General features: G+C 31.8%; 1 protein-coding gene across 2 annotated transcripts; it reads left to right on the top strand.

Moving 5' to 3' along the window:
* Positions 1-667: 667 nt before the first annotated feature.
* Positions 668-24774, top strand: LOC143076127 (inter-alpha-trypsin inhibitor heavy chain H3-like). 2 transcript variants are annotated; one of them, XM_076251791.1, is made up of 12 exons: positions 668-822; positions 6985-7142; positions 7639-7749; positions 8677-8918; positions 10535-10701; positions 11492-11777; positions 12484-13187; positions 14615-14705; positions 15597-15773; positions 19989-20102; positions 20833-21198; positions 23206-24774. In XM_076251791.1, the coding sequence occupies exons 1-12, from the start codon at positions 748-750 to the stop codon at positions 23445-23447; spliced, it is 2733 nt and encodes a 910-aa protein (XP_076107906.1). In that variant the 5' UTR covers positions 668-747; the 3' UTR covers positions 23448-24774. The 2 variants fall into 2 exon arrangements, with proteins under 2 accessions (XP_076107906.1, XP_076107898.1); XM_076251783.1 differs by lacking the exon at positions 668-822 and adding an exon at positions 4824-5042.
* The last annotated feature ends 119 nt before the right edge of the window (positions 24775-24893 follow it).

Raw genomic sequence — 24893 nt, 5'->3', positions numbered from 1 at the left:
GAGAAAAGTCATTTTTTCTTCTAATTGGCGCAATCGTATGTTTTATTTTTGGCGCAAATGATACCATGTAATTTTAAAACAGTTGGCGCGAACGTAGCATTGGAGAAAAAATTGTGGCTTAAACGGATCTCTCCCGAACAAAAATAATTACACCACTGGATTCAGTACATTGAACTGTTTTGTTAGACATGAATCAGTTTTATTATAAAAATATATTTAAAAATTTATACAATGAAACATGCTGTTTCAATGATTTTCTCGATAACACCTGATTAACAGACTTTAGCCAACCCGATTAACAGACCAATCGTCGATATAGCCGCATACTCAATATAGATTAACCGACTAATCTCTCGGTTAGCCGAGTGTCGGCCGTGTAAAAGATACATTCGTTGAAAATTATTCGATGGGGAAAACATTAAATTGAATGTTTATTTAGATTCCTCGTCGAATAATTGACAAATAATATTTGCTGGGTGCACAGGGCACTCGGTTCAAAACTAATAAATTTTAAAGGTGTCATTTAAATATGTATTGTAATTGATTAAAACGCATGATAATAATCTTAACATTTAAAATCATGACAATGGATAAATCACATCTACTAATTACCATGACACATAAAGGCTGATCGTGGTAACAATTTATCACGAATAATAGACTATAAATTGTGAAATATATAAACACCATCAAAATTATCCAACTTCGAATTTATCATCATTAGGGATATTTTCACAAATCTTTGCGATGATCGGGAGTTTAGTGTTTTGGACAGTTACGAGTTGTATCATTGTACACTCTAAAGTATTCGCCGAACAATTGGTAAGATAATTTTGTTTATCTTTGGAATAAAATTCTGAAGTAATAAAAGAAGACAGCTGATGTTTTTCTCATTTGAATTGTTTTACACTTTGTCATTCATTAAAGGGGGACCCTAGAAGCCCTCATACGATCTTCAGCTTTGTATAATGTGTAATTAATTTGTATTTTTTCTTGTTTAATAATTGTTAGAAATATTAAGTTTGGAGTATATTTATTTAAGAATTGAATGCTTCTTTTTATAACTTCATTGGGGTGTAAAAGTGTTAACCGAAGTACATTTTGTATGAAGCGCAGAAGCGCCTCATTCTAAAAATGTGCGCACGGTCAACGCTTTTACACCCCTATGAAGTTACAAATATAAGAAGCATTCAACACTTATAATTACATTTTATTTAGTATCATAAAAACAGGATTTTAATTTTATTAAGTTTATCCCAGCATTTTTTCATTCTTACAAAATGAATACACATAGGAAGTTTGGTTTATTTATGACAGCATCACTTTCATGCAGCCATGCCGCGACAAATGTTATCGGTACACATGCCATGGTACACAAAAACGTCTTTAATTTATTTTTACATCTTCAGAAATAGATTATTTACTCAGCAGGTTAACTACATCAAAGAAATTGCAGTTAGGGTTTTTCCTATAAATTTTCTTACAAACAGGTTTTCCAATGTCATAGAATTCGGTTATTCACATTTTTATCAAGAAATACATCAACCATCATCATAGTTGTTAAGACAGTGTAATCAATCTTGTTGCGTAATAGAAATACCTGCTTTTCATGATTCCTCGCGATATCAATGTACTCATGGTAAGTGAAAGTTCTAATGTATCTACCGATAGCTGTTCTCTGTAATTAGCAGCTGGAGGCAACAGCAATTACGAAACAGTTGGTTCAAACCGCAGATATCTCATACGATCTCCTTTTTTTAAGACTATTTATTTGTCAAGTCCATAAGAAATAATTTTATTGGCATGCAGTATTGACCTGAATTATTTATTGCCAGTATTGACCTGAACTGTTTTATTTCCTATTAGTAAAAAGTAAATTATTTCGATGACTTGCACAATTACTTAATGATTGTATTATTCTCGTCGTAAATATGTGTGTTATATTGGTCGTCCGGTGATAAGCACCTAACTCATAAACTTCTTAATTCAAGATGATAATAGCCTTCCGTGTCATTCATGTGATAACCCGATTATCATCTTTAAAGTGTACAAAGTGGTTTCTTCTATAGTAATTATTTAAGTAGCAAGTCTTCAATGACCACTTCCGAGTCTTTCTTCTTTGGTATACAACTTCGGGATGTGTTCCCATAATTACCCTGAAATACATTAATTATCCTACCGGTATGTTTCTTACTATATGTTGCACACCAATTCGAAAATATAGTTCTATATAATATTAAATATGTTGCATACTCAAGGGTGTGCAGAAAATGTTTTTTTGTCAATTTTGAAGACAAATATTTTTTCATGATACACAACTTAAAACATGTTTTTCAACAAACAATCGGTATTCCCGTGGGAACTAACTGTTTCCCTCTTCTTGCCGACTTGTTCTTATATTCTTATGAGGCTAGTAACTTCATATAAAAACTCCTTAGGAAGAAAGAAAAGAAGTGAGCAATATCCTTTAACTTTACTTTCTGCTATTATATAGATGCTGTTCTTTCAGTAAATAATTCAAAATTTGGTGACTATGTCGAACGCATCTATCCCATCGATCTTTCTATAAAGGATAAACAGATTAGTTAAGTCTGTCCCATATCTTGTGAACTTTCCATTTCCATGTAACAACATTCCAACAGCGCTTGCACACGGAGAATATATCTCCAAATTAATACGACATTCCCGTGATTTTATTTCCTATCATGATTTTCTTGATAGACGCTTGCTGTTCACAAGGAAGCTTTTTAACCACCTGTTCCAAATGGTGCAGTTGAAATCATCCCTTCGTAAATTTTCGAACACCATCACGATTTGGTTGACTGTTACATAATATCCGTTCCAAAGATGATATCGGATATGTTCCTAATGTCGTTACTACAGTCTCGTTCCCTTTCCTAGTGTGACCTACCGAATTAGACTATTTGCTAGGTTTGTGATAACATGAACAACACGACGGCTGCCATATGTTGAGCAGGATCTGCTTACCCTTCCGGAGCACCTGAGATAACCCCCGGATCTGGTGGGGTTCGTGTTGCTTAGTGATTATTTTTCTATGTTGTGTTTTGTGTTATATTGTTTGTAAGTTTTTTTTTTTTTTAGCCATGGTGTTGTCACTTTATTTTCGAACTATGAGTTAGAATATCACTCTGGTATCTCTCTTTTAAAATAACGGATGTTGCTCATATGATGTTGAACTTTAAGATTTGATGTTGTTTTCGTTGTGCGTCATGTATTGTTGGTTTGATTATTTTTTTAATTTTTTTAGCAAATAAGAAATAAAAGATGCGAAATTCAGTTATTTGTTTTTCAGTTAATACATATTTTTTCCCAATTATAATTTTTAATTACCGATTGATATTGTCAGAGCTGTGTGTTTTTCTATATACAGAACCTTATGTTGTTATTATAAGAGGAATTACAAGTAGCTGAAGCCACCCGGTGTTATACAAGTATATAGCTAAACTTGCTACAATTCCCTTTCTTTTATTTCTTTCTTATTAATTTATATGTTTACTGATAAGTGCAAGTCTACTGATTGCCCTTCCTCCTGCAGATGTCAGTATAATATGGTATTTTTCTAGTTATAGCAGTAAAATTGTTAAAGGGGCAAGGTTGAAAAAAAAAACATAATTAGGAAACGACATGTAGCATGTCTAGTATATAGCCTGTCACATCAAATCTATTACATTTTAATGTCCTAGTTACACTTAAATTGTACCAGAACAGATTGAGAAGGTGAACTTTGAAGTTATTGCATGCATAACGTAAACAGAAAAGATACTTCGTGACCTTCAGTATACTATTTGTTTAAAGTAGCACTTGTCTGCAATGCAGTTGTGATTGTGGGAATTCTATGTTATTTACTGTTTCAAGGGGAAATCCAAATAGTGTTATAATTGCTTGCATCTTACATTATATAAATAGGTTAATGACCTTTACCCTGTACGCTGAAAAAGGCACATACTGTAATCTACACATATTACATAAAACTGCACGAGTTAATGTTAAATAATATTGTTCTATTTTAAAGAATTTCTAATTGCTGTACCATATAAGCAATGGACAATTTATAAAACGGCTCAGAAATATAATTTGTATACTTATGTTTTGGGAAGATATTTATCAAAGCACTGACCATTCATCTGATGTGTATTTTTATTTGTCGGGACACATTGTTTTTCGCAACAACTAAAATTGCGAAATTGTTAAATAACGTACAAATATACGAAATTATTTGTTTTATCTGAGCTTGTTAACATGTTAAAATTTCTTATCTGTGCAAGCGTGTTGCGTTGGTCAAAACATAGAGTAAAAGATCCCAATTTCTATATTTTGCTTACTTTCCCGATTATAACGTCATTAGCACCTACCGTTGTGACATCATTAAACATTTTTTTAATCATGGACTCATATTCTAATAAATTATGGAGAAAAATCTGCTATGTTAGAATTTTTATTATTTTGTAAATCTGGGGCCATTTTAGTCCGTTCTAGCCCCTTCTACTTTACAGTTGAAACCCCAAATATTAACAGATTTTTGCAACTTTTGAGTTAGGGTTAAAAGAACATTCTTAAAAAAATAATACATGTTACACTGAATTATGTGCTGCAGAAGCTATAATATGCGTAGTTATTAAATTGTGGCCTATTACTCGGCTCTGGCTAACAATAATAGATTCATCTGTCGTATGATTTAACTAGGACAAATTAAAGTAAAATAAATTATGTTCCTTTGTTAGAGATATAAACTGATATAAACTATTAAATGCAGATATAAATATCCGATACACTCAGTAACAAAATCTGCAGGTGCGATATTCATAAGTGATCTATTTATAAAGCGACGTCCTTGAGAGATTTTAACCTACAACAAGTGTTATTTGTTTGGGATTTATTTGTACGTAGGCGACAGTTCAGATGCTGTAGTGATTCTATTTGTTTATAACTTGCTAACAAACATGGACGGGACAGGAATTCTTAATTTACTTTTAGTGATTCCTTTCTTTATAATGCAAATTGGGTATTCAGAAACACTGCAGGTAAATATAGTAATTCAAAACGACGCATCTCATTGAGAAGAGAAAGGTAACCTTTAGACTTTTTCAGATAAGAAAAATATGTAAACAAAGTTTTCGTTTTCATGTTTATCATGATTGTAAAGTTGTACATGAACGCATTTATTTCAATATGTTTTTGTTTTTTTTTTTTTTTTTTTAAATATTTAGATATTATTTGAAGGAGATATTCTATTAGTTAAAATAATCGGGATTGCTTTCTGCTTATGCAGTAAACATATATTTACAAACATAACATAAATCGTATAAAGGAAAAAATGCTTGCAGGAACCTCTTTTTTGATGTATGATCATGAAAAGTCCTGCGAAATCCTAGCTCGAAAAAAAAACGCAAAATAAACTATCAAGAAAATTCGGTTTAAAATGCCTTATTTTAGACTCCGAGCCATGATAGTATAAGTATACTTTACATGTAAGATTATCTGTTAAACAAAACAGTTGGACATTTGATTTTGGGTCTACACTATTTTAAAAATTAAATTTAAAGAATAACAACAATGTGTTTTAAAAGCTTTCTTCAGAAAATGACAACTGAGTATTAAATTACATTTCATAATATCATATTTTCATTACCTCTTCTCTGTTCAAATTTAACTTTTTGTGCAACCTGAAACTGGAACTTGCAATATATATCTCAAAAACTCAATTCAACTATAATTAATACACACATTTTAACAAGTTTTTATAACATTTGAGTGAAAAACACATTTAAAGAAAATATGAATAACAATATAGTTGTGATGACGAATAAATTATTTGAAAAAAGTTTTCGTTGTCATGGAAACTGACCATCTACAAATATTTAGTAATATGAAACAACTCCATGAAGTATAATTATCTATGAACTTTTCATTATAAATACAATTTCATGTTTATGATTTACGACATTGGGTAAAATGACTATAATAACTGTTATAAAATGTCAATACGTACTGCACTTCAAATATGTTTATCGTCATTCATACCACATGCGTGTACCAGTACACAGCTCTAGTAATATGATAAACACCATGTAAGTAGTTCTTCAATCACGAATAAAGGAACATGTCCAAAAAATACATTTGGAGATGTCACATTTGACCCCCTCCCCCAACATATAGGATTGAAGCTACGTAATTTTAAAAGCACTGAATCATGTATTTGTACATATAGAAGAATATATGGTTACATTTGTACATACTACATGGACATATTACAGGCACATGCAAAGTTTGAGCAGGGACAGTCTAGTGTAGAAAGTCCCTGGTTTAAGGAAGTCTTAGAGCAGATTTTGTTTTCAGTACCCTGTAATATGTTACTGTCAGTATCTTTGTATATGCTAAAATATTCAAATAATACCAATAAAAGGTAAATGCATTTTTAAACCTACTTATTGTGCAAAGCTTCCTCAATTTGCTCACGTTATTTAAATAGACATTAGACATTAGACATTTAAATAAGTGACAGAACTGATACCCGAACTTGACGCTTTGAGAAAAGTAAAGAAATCTGAGTTATAGCCAAAGAATAAAATAAAAAGAGTACAATCGAATTATATGTTGATACCTATTAAGTTACGGAAAAAAACTTTCATTGTCATTTCACATTTTCTAATATTTATTCGATTGTACATGTTGTTGTTGTTTTTTTTGGCTAAAAAATGGTGACCAATTTTTATTAATAGTTTCGGGTTCGTGATAACTTGACTTGTATGTGTATCTACATTTAGATTGTATTTATACTAATTAACATTTAAAAAAAAAATGGAACCAATCAGTTAAGCTGATCTTGATAGGTTTTGTCTTCAATTTTCATACTTTTTTTTGTTTTTGCTCTTCTTTTTTTTTAATTATATGTTGATAGAATCAAGCGTTTTGACAACAGATAAGCATGGCTTTTGAATTTATGTAATTAAAATTTTTCTTCAGAATCCTAGAATATATTATATGCACATAGAATCTGATGTAAAATTCCGATTTGCAACAACCTTAGTAACAAGCAAAGTAGCTAACAGTGCGAAGACTCCAATTGAAGCACATTTTGAAGTCACCCTTCCCGATGCAGCTTTTATTACAGAATTCATCATGTAAGTTTTCCTTTTGAACAATAGATTATATCTAAAGTTAGAGACAAGAAATAAAAGGCAATTATAACTTCTATAATGATTAGAGAGAAGAGGCGAAAGATACTTAAGGAACATTCAAACTCATGTCGAAAATAATCTGGCAAGGCTATGGCTCAAAAGAAAAGGATAACAGCAATATACAAAAACAATAAAGAAGAAAACATACTTAGCAATACAAAATCCACATATATATCATATTGACCAGTATGTAATAAGTGCGACTCGGCGTTAAAGCAATTCCTCCTACTCGTCAAAATATAAAATCTTAACGTATAGCCAAAATTTTAATTTTTGAAAAAAAAACGAAAATATGTTGCAATATAGAATAACTTGACAGGTTTATAATCATGAATTAAGATTGGCTTTTTACTAAGTCTGAAGGAAAACATAATTATCAACAATTATATTTTATTTTTACTAGTATTTTCTCCTATGACAAACTGCTCTTAATTTTCAGGGAAATCGATGGACGGACATATCCTGGAGAAATCAACGAGAAAGCGAAAGCAAAAGAGAAATATGATACAGCAAAGAAAAGGGGTCAAAGTGCTGGACATGTGTCACAGAAGTAAGTACACACTTAAAATGACTATTTATATTACTTGTGTGTAGATATCATTATATTATGCCTTGAATAAAGTATCTAATTTTGAAAAGTTCTTTTTAAAAAAAATCAGTATAAATTTTTTTAAGGCATTGGATCCAAAAACACTTGCGTTCGACTTCTAATAGTCCTTTAGTTTGTTAATTTATGTATCATTGTCATTTTGATTAGCTGCTTTTGTTACCAATTCTGACATCTGACTCGCACATTCTCTTAAACTGAGTTTTACTGTGGGTTTTATTGTGTGTGTTTTTTTTTTCTAAATTGACAAGAGGTATAGGAGGCAGATTGAGATATCAAAAGACATTTTTAATCCCGCCCCGTTTTTGCGCCTGTCATAATTAAGTCAGGAGCCTCTGCCTTTATCTCCGGTGGGGATGTATTGAAGACCCATTGGTGGCCTTCGGCTGTTTTCTGCTCTTTGGTCGGGTTGTTGTCTCTTTGACACATTCCACTTTTCCATTCTCAATTTTAATTGAGTGTCTGTACTATTTAACAAATTATATTCATTTCAATTATCTAAATTTAGGATTACGGTGCCAAGAGTAAACACATGGTAGAATTGAATAGGACACTTTTGTATACTAGATAGTTTTTAATGAATGACCAAGATATTTTCTGTCAATTATTATTCATTTTTGTCATAACACATGTCCACCTAGTTTCATTAATTTGATTGTTACATTGCATGAAAGGTATTTCCACGAGTTTTGTAATAGAATTAATTGTCGGAGCATGTTTTGTGACAATTTTCATACTTACATGTAAAACCATAGCCAAATACCAGGAACCAAACAAAAGACCAAAAAGTCTGCTTGAATTAGATTTTTGTGTAATTGGTATTAAAATATCATTTGTTTATTAATTTATTTGCATTTCATTCCATTGCAGACCTAGACATACCAATCGTTTTAGTGTTGATGTAAACATAGCAGCCGAGAGTAAAGTGACATTTAACCTTACTTACCAAGAATTATTAGAGCGTGTATATGAGGAATATGAGCATATCATATATGTAGACCCAGGCCAGATTGTGGAGGATTTCCGAATTGACGTGTATCTTCAGGAGTCAAGAGACATTACTAAGGTCTCAGTGCCTCCACTCCGAAATGATATTATTTCCGATGTCAATGGTAAACAGTTTTTTTAAAGGTTGAAGTCGGTAGATTATATTTCGCAACGGTTTAGATAGTAAAGAATTATAAAGCATAAGATATCAGTCGTGAAGTATATAATTACATACATATATATTAAGATTACATTTGTTACGCTCATGATAATATGTTGGATTTCCAGTGGAAATACAAACAAAGAGATGTGGTATGATTTCCAATGAGACAAGTATATATCCATTTCCGTTTAAATGAAGGGGATGTAAACAGTTATAGACAATCACACGGCCATCAACATTGAGAAAAAGACATAATGTATAGTCGGATTCTAAGGCTTTGACAGGAAAAATATTAGACTTAGTTTGGTTTTTGTGTCAATCATTTGGTTTTTTGTTGTCGTATACCCAAAATATCCCTTTTTCGTACATTTGCATAGTACTGACATGTACTATATAAAATAGTAAGAGTGCCAAAGTAATTTAATGATCTATCATGATATTTATTTCTTAGAGAATGCTTTGAACGTGTTTTTTGAAATAGACAAAGGACATTTTAAAGCTTAAGATATGACATAGTCACCTATACAGCCATATTTATACCTCTAAAGCAATATCATTTTTGAAGTACCATAGTTATTTGGTATATTTATATGTATTTCGTTTGTACGTTAAAAGTAGATTTGTCAGATCTTTCTGTTTCCCTAGCGATTAAAAGCCTAACGAAACTAGCAGGATTACCATGAAAATAGGCCTTTATCTTTCAACCATCCAATGTTTCTAACATTTGTTCTAAGGCAATATTCAAAATTGCAAATAAATTTGATGGATATAATAACTATATCTATAATACTAAAATTACGAGGTCCAATTTGTCAGCCGTCATCACGTAAAAACGACGAATCAAAGAATTCAACTTTATATACAACTAATATAGTACAAAGGTGTAGATTAAAAATTACACCACTCCAGGCCCTTTAGTTTTCCACGTAATTAATATTGCCAATAATTAGGAAGTTCCGGTCGAGTCCGATACCGATACCAATAGTATTATCACCTGTTACCTATTACCTTATCTGTACGTTCCGCATCTGACAGGCGCACCACCAAACGGTGTATTCAGGAATAATATGCTATATACACGGGTCATAATCATAGGGTTGACACTACTAAATTGTCAAATTGTTACCTATTGTAGTATTTTAATCCGTAAGACTTTCTAAGATAACAATACGAATACTAAAAATCTGGACTAAAATAAGTTTCAATTTGTAAGCGGGCATGACGTAAAATAGCGAATCAAAGAATTCAACTTTATTTATAACTAATATAGGACAATGCTGTTGATTAAAAAATACTCCATTCAAGGACCTTTTGTTTTCCAAATAATTAATATTACCAATAATTGATAAGTTCCAGTCCGACGGGTTCAAACAGAAAGATTTGGAAGCAGAGAAAATTGTGTATCTTATATTCGGCCTGACTTTATCAGATGACAGTACTAATACTAAAATAAGGCTTGCACAATTCTATACTTTAATTCAGTCACGGACCCGCGATATCACGGGTGTGTTCTAGTTAAATACTATAAATGTGTCTTTACTTTTTTAACCGAATCAATCCATTTTCTTACTTACACAGAAGGGAAAAACGCTTTGGCTGTCATTGACCGACCAACATCGAAGTCTGCCACTATTCATTATGCCCCTTCAGCCGATGACCAGAAACAGATGTCTGACCAGGGAATATCAGGCTTGTTTGTTGTCGAGTATGATGTCCAGAGAAAATTTGACGCTGGTGAAGTCATGGTAAAACTATAATCAATTCAATTGCGTTCTGTAAATACTTGAATTGTCGTTATATAAGACTCCAGTTATAGTTTTTATTCCCCACCTATAATAGTAAAGGAGCATTATGTTTTCTGGTCCGTCCGTCCGTCCGTTCGTCCCGCTTCAGGTTAAAAATTTGGTTAAAGTTTTTGGTCGAGGTAGTTTTTGAAGTTGAAGTCCAATCAACTTGAAACTTAGTACACATGTTCCCTCTGATATGATCTTTATAATTCAAATGCCAAATTAGAGTTTTCACCCCAATTTCATGGTCCACTGAACATAGAAAATGATAGTGCGAGTGGGGCATCCGTGTACTTAGGACACATGCTTGTTTTATTTATGACCCCATGATTATTATATATAGTAATGCTCTATATGATTTTCGATTAATTGGATACGCAAACGATCAAAAGAATAACTATTTGAATTGCAATTTCATTAAAATTCTGTTGAATTTGCGTTTCACTGTTGCAGATTTAGTAATATTCTGGTTTTTTTTTCGTGTCCGTGTTGTAGGCTTATCTTATTACTTCTTGTTGTTGCTATTTGAATGAAACCTTGATTTATGATGATTTTTTTTGTTGTTGAAACTTTTTCAGTCTTTTCACCTTTTTTAATTTTAATTTTTTTTAATTTCAATTGCATCTTTGAGATTTAATAGGGATATTCATGAAGTTAATTTGACAGAATGTTATCAAAATAAATGAATAATTCTAAATTATTACAACAAGTTTTACAAAACGCACAATTGAAAATCATATTTTCACAGGTTGTAGATGGGTATTTTGTACATTTCTTTGCGCCAGAAGGTATGGATCCTATACCAAAAGACGTGTTATTTATCTTAGATGTAAGTTCATCTATGTCTGGCACTAAAATCCAACAACAAAGAGATGCCATGGATAGCATATTGCAGGACCTACACGAAGGTGATCAATTCAACATCATGGAGTTCAGTACACGTGCAAAATTGTGGCAGAAGACATTATTGTCAGCTAACACAGAGAACAAACAAAAAGCACGTGATTATGCAAGAAAAATGAAAGCGACTGGATGTAAGTTTAATGTAAAGAATAAATAGTATAAATGGTATAACATTTATAAAAGAGCGAATCCTTTTTTTAATACCAAATAAGGAGATGAATCAAAGTAACCGCAAATATTTTAAATACACAATAAAACAAGTGAGATAAAATGTCACCCTGAAGCTTCATCAACATAATTTGAAAGAAAAGACACTCTTATCGTTTAAATTTGACTTGATTTTTCTGGTACAACAAACGTAACTAATAAGCTGAACAACCTTAAAAAAGCCCCGAAATTATCTCATTGGTGAAAAAAAAGACTTGAACTTCGTTACAAGTATCTAAAAATCGTTCTTTTTAAAATTTCTTATACTAAAATGATGTATGCACTAATTATCAGATTTGCAGTCTTATGTCTCTTTGATATTTCAAACTTCAGTTAACTCAAGTCAGTCCCATCTTTAAAAATAATCGTGTTTTCAGTACAGTTTGAACACATATTTGAAGATTGTATGTACCTCTTCGTTTTGGTTTATTCAGTATAATGATTTGTATGGGATAGTCTTTATTTTTTGCAATGTTTCTCTTATACGGGATGGGGTTTTAATTGTACATCGAAGAACTCATCTACCGAAAAAAAACCTGGTCTACCTTTTTATTTTTGAAACAGTACACATTCTTGAATCGTGTATGCACAAAAAACAAATATACTCCAACCGATGACTTTTTTTTTTAGGGACGGACATTAACACTGCCATGTTAAGAGGAATCGAGTTTCTGAATTCCATAACAAGCGAAGGAACTTCAGGAAATCGTATGAAATTACTTGTTTTTTTAACTGACGGTCAAGCATCAAAAGGTGAACAAAATAGAGATAATATTCTTAACAATATCGACAAGAAAAATATCAAAGGATTGCCTGTTTTCAGTCTTGCCTTTGGGAACGACGCAGATTATGAATTTGTGAAAAAGGTTGCAGTAAAAAACAAAGGTGTTGCTCGCAAGATTTTTGAAGACTCTGACGCATCTTTGCAGATAAAAGGCTTTTACAATGAAATTTCATCATCAGCTTTACAAAATGTTTCTTTTAAATATCTTGACAAAAATACAGATGTCACTGTAAATGCAACTAAAATGAACTTTGATACGTTTTTCAACGGAAAAGAAATTGTCATTGCTGGAAAATTATCAGACGACAACGTGCAAGTGTTGAATCTAATAGTTACTGGTAATGGGGTAGATGGTCACGTGGAACTAGAACTCGAATCGGATATTAAGAGTCGAGTACCGGAATTGACAAAAGTTGGTGACCTTGAAAAAATCACTGAAAGAATATGGGCATATTTAACAATCAAACAACTTCTAGAAAAAGCGATCGGTGTAAACAATGAAGCAGAAAAGAAAAAGTTAAATGACAAGGCTTTAGAGATGTCATTGAAGGTAATTAATTTAGTGCATTTAATTTAATAACTCGTGGAAAACTAGGAAACATAATATAAAAAAGGTATCTCGAATTTCCCTCCTACTTAATTTTTTTCTTCTTATTACAGCTCTTCTATAAAAGCATGCAAAGCAAACCTTTGATCAACTTGCTTTGTATGTTTGTTTGGATGTTTGTATACAACAGATAGGTAGTCTGTTTCAGTCAGTTTACTATATACTGGACTTTGATCAGATAAAAAACATAAACTTTATTTCATGTCAATTTTTATTGTCCAATCAAATCCCAGTATATATAAAACAGACCGAAACTCCGCTAACTATTGTTTGCAAACATATCAAGCAAGTTGATCAAAGTTTTATTTTGCATGCTTTTACAGAAAAGCTGTAACACGTATCTGAACATTTAAATTCAGTATTTGAATGAAGTAAAAAAAAAAAGCAAAAAAGTCATGCGGTCTTTCTTTGTTTTAGACAACATCACTTCTTAGTAAATTGTTTTGCTAGCATACCTTGCTGTTGATGCTTCTAAATTCCCATTTCCAGGTATTTTGATAGTGTCATAAAAACCATTATAGATTAAGACCAAATGTAGTCACCTAAGGTGACCATCAAGACAATATCTCAAAATAAATCAATAATGCTGAAATTCACATTTTTTATGAAAGAAATTATAGCAGCATCCCTTAAAAGACAATTTTATTCTATTAGATATTCAACCATTTTGTATAAAATATAAAGGATACTTTGTATGATTGCCAATGAAACAACTATCCACCAATGAACTCCAAATGACTTGAATTTTAAAAACTATAGGACTTCAACAAGGACCAAAACCCACACCCTTAAGTTAGCTATAAAAAACCTCTACATGACAAAACATGAAAACAATTCAAACGAAAAACAATAAGCTTAAAATATGTTCACGAACTTGAAACTAAAAGCACAAATGACAGCCAGCAACCATCGACAACTACTGAATTTTAAGCTCCTGACCTGGGAGTAGACACAAATACACTGAACATACTAATCTAGGAGCACCACTTTACACAGAATCTTCAGACGACTTCTTATAGGTTATATCTTACTTTTGAGTTCATAACTTTTTTTTTATAGTAGATAGAAAAGGCAATATTTTTAAACAAAATAACATCTAAAAATAAAACAAGATGACGGATTTGGCAATTGACACCTAAAAGGAGTTATTGCCCTTGTCTGATAATCTAACCTGTTTTATGGAGCTCAGTCATAGCCACTTTTATATTAAGAGAAAATAGTTGTGTTTTTTTTAAACTTTAATTTGTCCTTTTTTTTGCCTACATGTAGCATTGTCATTATTTCTTTTCACTTTATAAGCTTAAATACCCCGTTGGTGTCTTTAGACTCTCTGTTATTCTGATTTGCATATGAACTGTTTACATTTTCAGTACAAGTTTGTTACACCTTTGACCTCTATGGTTGTTACAAAACCAGACGAACGAGATCTCGGAGCTTATGAAGAAAACGAAGACGCAGGACGTATGTTGAACCTTATTTTTATATTCAACCATTAAACAATTTGGTTTACTTTAAATTAAGATTATATATCTATACTCTGGTCTCAGGTGGTGAGTTTTCTCATTGGCAATTATACCACATCTTCTTACCTCTATATCAAATGAAAAAAAAAATCTTTTGTCGAAAAGACATTTTATTTGTACGACGTGACCCCAAACAAGTGGTTGTTGCGAATCAAAATTCATAAAAAAAAAGAATGGTGAAAAAGAAAATCGATGTTGAGAAAAAAACAATACATTTTTCATGAACTTTGATTACATACAAAGGAATTAAGAATCATACGCAATTGAGACCCCGACAACAAATTAAAGACACATCCAGTGGTCAACATGCTGTCTTCAACATTTGGACGAGTGTTTTTCATCATCATTATGCCAAACTCCAAATTGCCCTGTAGATATGTTGAAAATAAAAGTATGTTAATTTGAGAATAACACCGATTTATTTAATAAGTGATGTAACTCTACTTCTAATTAGCTGTGTATTAAAATATACCACTCCCACTGATTGCATATTAATAAAATATGCAAAATGACATAATATTTGTTATACACGTTTTCTACGTGGTTGCTTTTAGCCAATGATATTTCAAGAACGGTGAGATAAAGTATAAAAACGCCAAACTGAACCACTAAACAACGCATACATGATACAAACTAACAAGAACCGTTGAAATGGGAAACATTGGTCGTTTTAGATACATGTTTTACTGTTACGACATTAATACTGAGCATAATTTGCAAAGAATGGGTAACTCAATTTATTCTGAATCATTTCGATCAAAGATAACTTGAAAACGTCTATATCTTATTCTTAACATTTACATTTTGAAATTATTTTTGTTTTGCACAGTTGCCCTTGCTGATACTAGAACTGATACGAAAACAGCAGGTTATTCATCAGGAGGTAGCACATCTAGTCGGACACCATCCGGTGGTTCTTCGTCAACGAGTAGGATAGCTTATAGTAAAAGAAGAGGAAGCGGTGGAGGTGGTGGCGGTGGTGGTGGTGGCAGTCGAGGAGGAGGAGGTGTGTACATTTAAAACAAGAAGAAATATTTGAAAGCCTTTATACACATTTTATAGAAAAAAAATTATTGTAAAAAGGGGTGTAATAAAAAAATCCTTTTACATTTAGTACATATAAAATTACTTTCCTTTGTTTGTTTATTGTCATACTTTTGCATTGGTTTTGAGACAGAACGAGCAAGTTGAGTTTGATTTCATAACATAACAATCTGTTCAGTAAAACGTATATATGCAATTGATAGCTTACTATGCGGTATTGGTTTTGCTCCTTGTTGCAGACTGTACGGTGATCGATAGTTGTTAACTTCCATGTCAATTGGTTTCTGGTAGAGAGAGATCTCCTTGGCAATCGTATCACATCTTCTTAATTTTATATAAAGTTGCTAATCTGACGTTGTTCTAAAATGTTAACTGAGTTATATATTATAATTCTTAAAATGTTGACCGAATTGCACATGAACAGTTTAATAAAACAAAAAACAGCTTGTATTGCGCCCTTTTTACTAAGGGGTCAATCATTTTCCATCAGTTTTAAAAAACGTTCAAAAACCCCAATTTTGGTGGGGTTCGTGTTGCTTAGTCATTAGTGTTCTTTGTTGTGTCTTCTGTACTATTATTTGTCTGTTTGTCTTTTTTTATGTTTAATTCTTTGCCATGGCGTTGTCCGTTTATTTTCAATCTATGAGTTTGATTGTCCCTCTGGTATTTTTTGTCACTCTTGTATCTTTTGTCCCTCTTTTAAAAAAATGCTTTTAAATTAAGGGGGACAAATTTTGCTTTGAAAAAAATACTAAGTACGTATGTCTACTATGCAGTCCAGAATTTGATTTTGAGAGGAGGATACTTTTTTTACAACAAAAATGAGCGGTCCTTTAATGCTATAAAATTGTCAGCGTAGTGAAGTCGTCTTGTCCAAAGAAATTGGTGTGCAGGCAGTAACTTGATTATTAGGGTATGGATCACTATAAAATTGAAACACAAGGTTCCATACCACAAAAATAGGTTTGAATTGCTTTTGGGTGTTTTTGTCTGAACTGTAAATAGAAATTTGGGACCAAAAAGTGGTCAACACATCATTTTTTTCTTGTTTTAATAACCTTCGTATAAGTGTACGGATCTATATGACACTGTACCAAAAGGTTCCATATCTCATACAAAAGGTGAGGATTTATTTTTGGAGTTGTGGCCCAAACTGTTTAGAAATGGGTGTTGAAAACAATTTTTTCTCGTTTACTGACAATTATAACTTGAATATAAATCAATGAATATCTATGAAATTGTACCACAAGGTTTCATACCAAAAATAGAATGGTGGGATTGATTTTGGGGTTGATGCCACTAGACGTATGGTAAAAAGGACCTTCACAATACTTTGTAATACTATGTATAAATTGCTTTTTGAAAATATGCTATTTTTAACATTTTCCATAAAATCGGGATTGATGTTAAGATTGTTGACTTACTTATACGTTAAAATAAATAATATGAATTATAATGTAAGTATAAGTCACTGTTTAAGAAAAATTAAAAAAAAAATAAAAAATTCTTGGACTATTATATTAACGTTAGTATAATAGTCCCAGGATTAAAGTGTTGATAAAATAAGATAATGAAAAGGAAAATAGCTGTCGATATACTACCTTCATCTTTCACATAATCAAAGACAACTCAAGAAGCATTTGAACTTTAACGTAAATTGAGGGAGCGAATTTACCAAATTACAACAAACATATATAAACGTGAAATTGGGGATAAGAGACAGAAACAAGAAACGAAATATTTACAATTTTACTAGCAAAGATAGGAGACTTCTTCTGGCAGAGAGAACATTGCATAATTTTAAGAAATAGAAGAAACTGGTAATACACAAATAGTAAAAAAGAGAAGAAAATAAGACATCGAAGGTTATAAGCAAAGACAGCCAATGTGATATGTTGTAAGCACGCTCGTCTGAGAGTAAAGAGGTTAGCCTCAGATTTGTCCTGCATTTGTTTCACTCATAGTATCTAACTAAGTTTTAAAGTTTTAAAACATTTCGAAGATAAAAAATGCCAAAAAATATACAAAACAGACTTTTTCATTCATTTTGTGACATAAATTAGGCAGTTAGTTTCTCATCTGAATTGTTTTATATTGTCATTTCGGGACCTTTTATAGCAGATTATGTGGTATGCGCTTTGCTCAACGTTTGAAACTTTCCGTGGAACAACGTCAAAATCGTCGTTTTATTAGGAACGTCGTGTAACGCTAAGTGACACCAATACCGTGCGTAACGTCATATTTCTTTAACAGTGATAATGAGACTTGGTTCAAATTTTGGAATTGTAGGTGATCTTTAGTACTTCGATGCTGAATTTAACCGTGTATTTAGATTTTGGATATTGAGTACCGTTTTTAAATTGATCCTCGTTGAGATCCAATTTGTAAAAAAAAAATTGTTTAATTTCAACAACATTGGTGATTCTTTGATATGCCAAATATAACCATGTATAGTTGGATTTTTATTTTAATGGTCTGATTCAAATTTGTCCTCACTCAGGTGTAAAGGGTCCAAATTAAACTTTGTTGGATTTCAACAAAAACTGAATTGGTTCGTTCTTAATCTGATTATAACCGTGTACCTTTTTTTTTATTTTTGGACCCGGTTTTCAATTTTATTCACATTGCGATTTAGAGGGTACAAAATTTAACTGATTTGGATTTTTTACAACAATCAAATTTTTATGGATTCTTGATATTCTAAACGTGTATTTAGAATTTCGATTTTAGGCACAGTTTTCAAGTTGACAAAAATGGGGTTCCCAAATTAATCTTTGTTTGATTTTCTCAAAAATTTAATATTATATGGAATTCTTTCATTTGCGCAATCTAACGGTGTATTTGGAACGTGTACGTGAACAAAACAAACTATCTATAAATATTATATATTTCCACAAAAGTTTCAGATTTTATTGCCGTTCCTTAGCAGAGTGCATCCAGGTCCAATCCTAACTGGCTCAACTTAATTTAATTGATTATGATATCATAATTTGGTTTGAATTTGGATGATATATACGCTAAAAATGTGATAAAATTTGCGGTTCAGGCTCAATGATTCTCTAGTTTCAGGCGTTCTAAACTATATCCAGGTGTAATGATAAGTCGTTATCCTAAGGCTATTTTTTTCTTATTTTTTCTGTACACTTAGCTTTCATTTTTTATTACCATGCATTGTCAAGCTTGGTAACTCATAATTATTTGTCAGTAACTAAATGTACGATGCTGTCCCATACTGAACCTTCTGACCTTGTTTGTTTACATTTAAATTTCAATGGCGTCAAAATCACGTGATGTCAATTCGTTCTACCCAATCAAATTGCTCTACTGTCAATTAGGGGATTTTCCAGTCTACGGCAATTACGTTATTTCTTTGTGGGATATTGCTTCAAAATAGTTTGCAATAATTTTGGGTTTTATTCAACAGGAAAACTCTTTTTTTGCCATCCCTTTTGACATCAGTGGAATTCTGTATGAATATTTATCTACAGTCATGATGGTCAGAATATCGATCTTTTTATAAGGAATAAAAAGAAAATTCTATGAAAAATAAATGTAAATTATTTTTCATTAACCTACTCTATATTCCTGTACAAAATTATGGCATGGGCATCGTTTTTTCAATTAGTTTTCCTTTCATTTAGGTTGGGCTTTTTTCGCGGGAAAATCGCGAAAGACGTAAGGAGCATGTCATTTTAAAATTCCTAAAAATACGATTTGCTTGACCTGTATTGCCTGCCACAAGATTGATGACGCTGAATGGAATGTACACAAAGCAATGGAGGCCGGAAGTGGGATTTTGTGAAGTTCTAGAATGTTTTTAGACATTCGGAAGTCGGGATTGAAACGGGCATTAGAAATTTGGCATTTTTTAGCAATAATTGAGAACAACAATGAAAACTTACCTTCAGAAATGTTTTTTTATTCAAAAGTGCAGAAAAAACATTGTTTTTCTACGCCGGAAGTAGCGTAGTGACGTCAATGCGGAGTTTCCCCCTGTGTCAAGTTCAAACACAAATACCTAACGAACTGACAAGATGAACGATTTTAGACTACGGTAGGATATGTTTGGTAGATAACTATCACATTTTATCTGAGAACATATGTTGAAATTAATCTTTATCTTTTATTTTCCATGTATTCTTGGTGTTTTATTCTTTAATCTTACTCTTCATTTCAGGTGGAGGAGATCCACATTTTATGCTGAGGATAAATGGTATAGAATTCCCGATATGCTTTGATGTCGACGCACGTGACGGAGATGTCATCCGGATGTTGAAAGATCCAATCGCAGGTACGCATTGTCATTTGCTAATTTAAAAGATACATGGATGCTAGAACATGTGCAATGAAACGCATTAGATCATGAAAAAGGGTTTCTAGTGTTCCTAGTTCTTCAGTGTAATTATTTCAACGTATGCATCTTTTATCTGCATAAATATTTAGATTCGTAAACTGAAATGTTGTTGATTTGATTCTGAAATAAAAACCTTGTACTACAAGTATCTTGAAAGTACCCAAAAGCCCAACATTACTTATAAAAGATTAAACATTTTTCTAAAGTATCTATAGCTATTGTATCAACAGTGTAAATCAAGCTGTAAATTAACTGAAAATCTATCTATTTTTGGAGAGTGTCAATCAGATAACTTTTTTACTGTTCTGTAATATATATCTGATCCATAAAATACCTTGATTCATGTATTCTCCACTGACAGTCGGCATTTCTGTGTTCCTCTTTTCATGCTAATGTTTGCCTATATCTATATAAGGCAGACTTCATACAGAAACTTCTCAAGTAAATAAATCTAGCAGACTCCTTTAATTTAACATACCGCTATAAAGATGAGGTCCTTTCCCTGAAAAGATCAACGTTTGTTGATAAAATACGTTGCAGCAATCGCAATGAACCCGAAACAAAGGATAACAGTTTAGCCTGACAATTATCGTGAATACCAATTTGACATTTCCAGGTAATATTTTTCAGTTTCTTTAATAATCTTTATATTCATTTCTTAAAACAGGTATAACTATTAATGCTGGAATTATTGGATCAACAGCTAAAAAACATAATGGAGAGTTTAAAACATTTGTTGGAGAACTTGTCATCTTGGCCCCTGCAGCACGCATTTACATAAAACCAGATGACATTATATTTAATGGAGCTGCATTATCTTGGAATGACGAAAGCGTCTTTGAAATGGAAGGAATAAAAATACACGTGAACAGAAATGAACTTCATGATAGAACAGTATACATTGATTTTGGAAATGACATCATTATTGAAATCCGTCGACTTATGAAGAAAGGGACTGATCGTGCTGTTAACCACCTTAACATGTACATTGACAAAGAAACGGGAATATCAAATATAGCCGGAGGTATCTTAGGTAAGGTTACATTTTATCAGATTTTAATTACAGATAAGCAGAAGTTACCTATTCATATATCTATAATTCAATTGCATTTTAAATCATTGGCATAGGAAGACATAGATAATTTCCTGATTGTCTATCAAACCTTTTATAGACTGGCAGTTTATTAAGTCATTCGGTCTTTAAGATCTTGCTACTTAGCTACTCTTGCTAAGAGCTGCTACTTAGAATTTATAAAACGTCACCAGTGTCTGAGCAGAAAGTTGATGAACTAGGATTAAAAGAACGTACGCTCGTCCTTTTTCTAAAAAAAGTTCATGTGAAGGTTTCCAGACCGTGTTCATAAAAATGTCATATAACTTCAAAAATAATACATGATGGTCTTTAAGTAAAGATTCAAGGTACTGACCTTGTATATCATCTAAAAAACGTGTTATAGTGTTCTTTTATTTGTTTTTGAAAATTATTAACCTTTAGCATGTTTAGTGTAATATCCGTTTTGCACGGCTCGGTAACTATGCACCCCGCCAATGTGTTGTTCTGCTGTGGTCATTCTTTGTATTCGTGTCTTTCGTTTTTGCTTATGTGCTTTGTCTATATGTCATTTTGTTTTTCTTTGTTGACATATTTGTAAGTTTGTATAATGATTAAGACTATAACACAATGTTGACTGTTACTCCCCTATTTTTGAATTTTTTGTTTACCTTTTATGTGCGTTAGTTTTGTTCACACACAGTTTTCAATATAATGGAATTTTATGCGACTGTCAAACAAGTGAAAGATTTAAGTCACAATTTTCTACATAAGGAAATGCATGTAACTAGTCAGGAATATGACAGTTATTTTCCATTTGTTGGATGTGTTTGATATTTTGAATTTGCCATTTGATACAAGTCTTTCCGATTTGAATTTTCCTTTCTGTTGAAGACAATTCTACAAACAGGATGACATAATTAAAGCCATTGCTAAACAGGCATTATTATGCAAATATTAATAATTTAAAAAAAAATCTCTTAATACCCTCACTGATCTTCAACTATGTACTTTACTTGGCCCTTGAATTATTTTATTTGAGCATCACTAGGATGGTGTCTTTTGTAGACGAAGCGCTTCTGGCGTACACATATATAAACCTGGTATCTTTGATAATGACTTTGTTACAACCACTATGTCAAATCCGCGGTTGCAAATAAAATCAACAACGTCATAAAATCGGTAACGTGAATTTAAAAGTATTTGCAATGGAAACAAACATGTCGTATATTTAATCGCTAAAACTTAATCACATGGATTCATTTTTTTCTCTTTTGCAATTGACTATTTAAAGAATGCCATATCAGAATTGCAAGAAAAAAAAATAACTATATAATTATTTATATAATGTTGCATTTGTATAAGCATAAGAATTTAAAAATCAAGTCAGTCTATTTTGGATTTAAATGACTGTATTTGGAATGCAAAGTGGAAAAACATTATACCTTCTACTGTAACGCAAAAGATAACCTACGAATTCATGAACGAGTAGATACCAGTTTATAGATCGTGCATGGAGTAAGGATTTCATGCCAAAATTTTACTGATATTGTGTCGAACGGGCATGAGTGACCATATTTTTGTTACTTCTGGTTTGTATTCATATAGAAATATTGACTTGCCTGGACATGCTGGATGTATTCAGTAACTGTATTACACTTTTGTTTATTACATGTTCATTTAAAATAACCACAGTAAAACACAATGGGTACCGCATGTGGAGCGGTATCTGCTTACTTTTCCGGAGCACCTGAGATCACCCCTAGTTTTTGATGGGGTTCGTGTTGTTTATTCTTTAGTTGTCTATGTTGTGTCACGTGTACTATTGTTTGTCTGTTTGTCTTTTTCTTTTTTAGTCATGGCGTTGTCAAGTTATTTTTGATCTTTGAGTTGGAACTCAGGTATCTTCTCCTCTAAGACACATCCTAGTTTTTATATTGTAAATATAGTTGATGACATGCTTATCAACATTTGTATTATATATTTCAGGTCAGTTTGTTCATAAAAAGACAACACTATTTAAGATTGGTCAGGACAAAAAAGGAAGAGAGCATGGCCACTTTAGAGAGACTGAAAATATGACTAAAACTCATTTTAATGCCATTCTACACAAGAAGCCAGATATAATTACTGGCAAAATGGTCTGGTGTTGGAATGTCTACAAGAAAACTGAAGGACTTTTAGATGGTGATTTGAAAGATTATTTCATTTCTGATATTGGTTATGCATAAGTCCTTGGATGGAGTGAACTTCCCATTAACACCATACACCATTACACCATTCATCATACACCATTACGTAATACACCATATGCCATTACACAATACACGTTATACCTTTGCACTATAAACCTTACACATTACACCATAACGCAATTTAATTTAAAAAAAAAGCGTGCGACTACAAAATTATTTATTTTCTTTTGAAAAAGAAATTTTGAACACAATATGTAAATTAATGTATAAAATTAAAATCAGTTCTTATCAATATTTTGCATAGTTTCAAACGTCGTACGCCATTCATTCACACATTCCCGATCGCACGTTACACCATTACACCATTACACCATTCCCCTTACACCACACACCATAGCAACGCACACCTTCTACCATTACACCATATGCCATACAACATTACACCATACACGTTATTTGGGATGTTTACACCATCCAAGGGATGTAGTATCAAATTGTTTATTATTCGAAATACCCTTATCTCAGTGAGTTAAATGAGTTCATTGTATTGGAATTGTATGTTCAATGGCAATGTCATTAATATGCTATGTAATATGGCGTTAAGACTGCTAGAACTACGTCATCAGTTCCTATTATCAACGTATTGACTTCTTTTTGTAGCCATTACTAATGCAAGTTCTCATGTTTGGAGAAGCATTTGTTTTTATTCAAAAGCACACAGAAGAATACAGAGAGAGATTTAGTCAACATCACCGAGACAGCAATCTTAAATATGATATGAATATACATATTTTACATTATCACCTCATACACCATAGAACAATCAATAGAAAGTTTTTTTTCATAACACATCAATGTGTGCTTCTTATTACCCTACAACAATCAATCTCCATTTTTTTTTATGTTACTGTTTGTCGAGATGTAAAGGAAAACTTGTTAAATTTTTGAAACCATGGTAGTTTTAAATAATGCGAATACATTGTATATATTCAAACAATCAAAATTGGTGAAATATTTTCAAATAGGTGAAATCTTGTTGCTTAAAGTATGGTTAAAATTCCAAGAACCATAAATGTGACAATGATCGTCGCGAAGTATAAGTCTTGTCTTAACGAATATTGATTTATAATTAATTAGCTTTACTCCAATATCAAGATCCACAGCATATATTCTTTCAATAGAGTGGTGATATCTGGAAGCTTAGGTGACAAGATTTACATTCCGTGAAAGACAGGAATTCATATTGAATTTATAATATTTATATATATGATTTACATGTATCTTCTTTAAATTTGGTATGTACAAATTATAAAATTACAGCACAGTATTGTATATGTAAGATATTAAATCTAGTTTTGAAAAATGGTGTTTATTTCTTTCATGCTAGAAAAGCATGGGCATATACCCCAATGGAAACAATGTTTATTTGTATAAATAAGTCATGTTATTGGAAATTTTGTTAAACTAGCACTACATGACATT

The sequence above is a fragment of the Mytilus galloprovincialis genome, chromosome 1 (assembly GCF_965363235.1).
Source record: "Mytilus galloprovincialis chromosome 1, xbMytGall1.hap1.1, whole genome shotgun sequence".
Classification (NCBI taxonomy): domain Eukaryota; kingdom Metazoa; phylum Mollusca; class Bivalvia; order Mytilida; family Mytilidae; genus Mytilus; species Mytilus galloprovincialis.
This window is presented reverse-complemented; position numbering and strand designations above follow the sequence as displayed.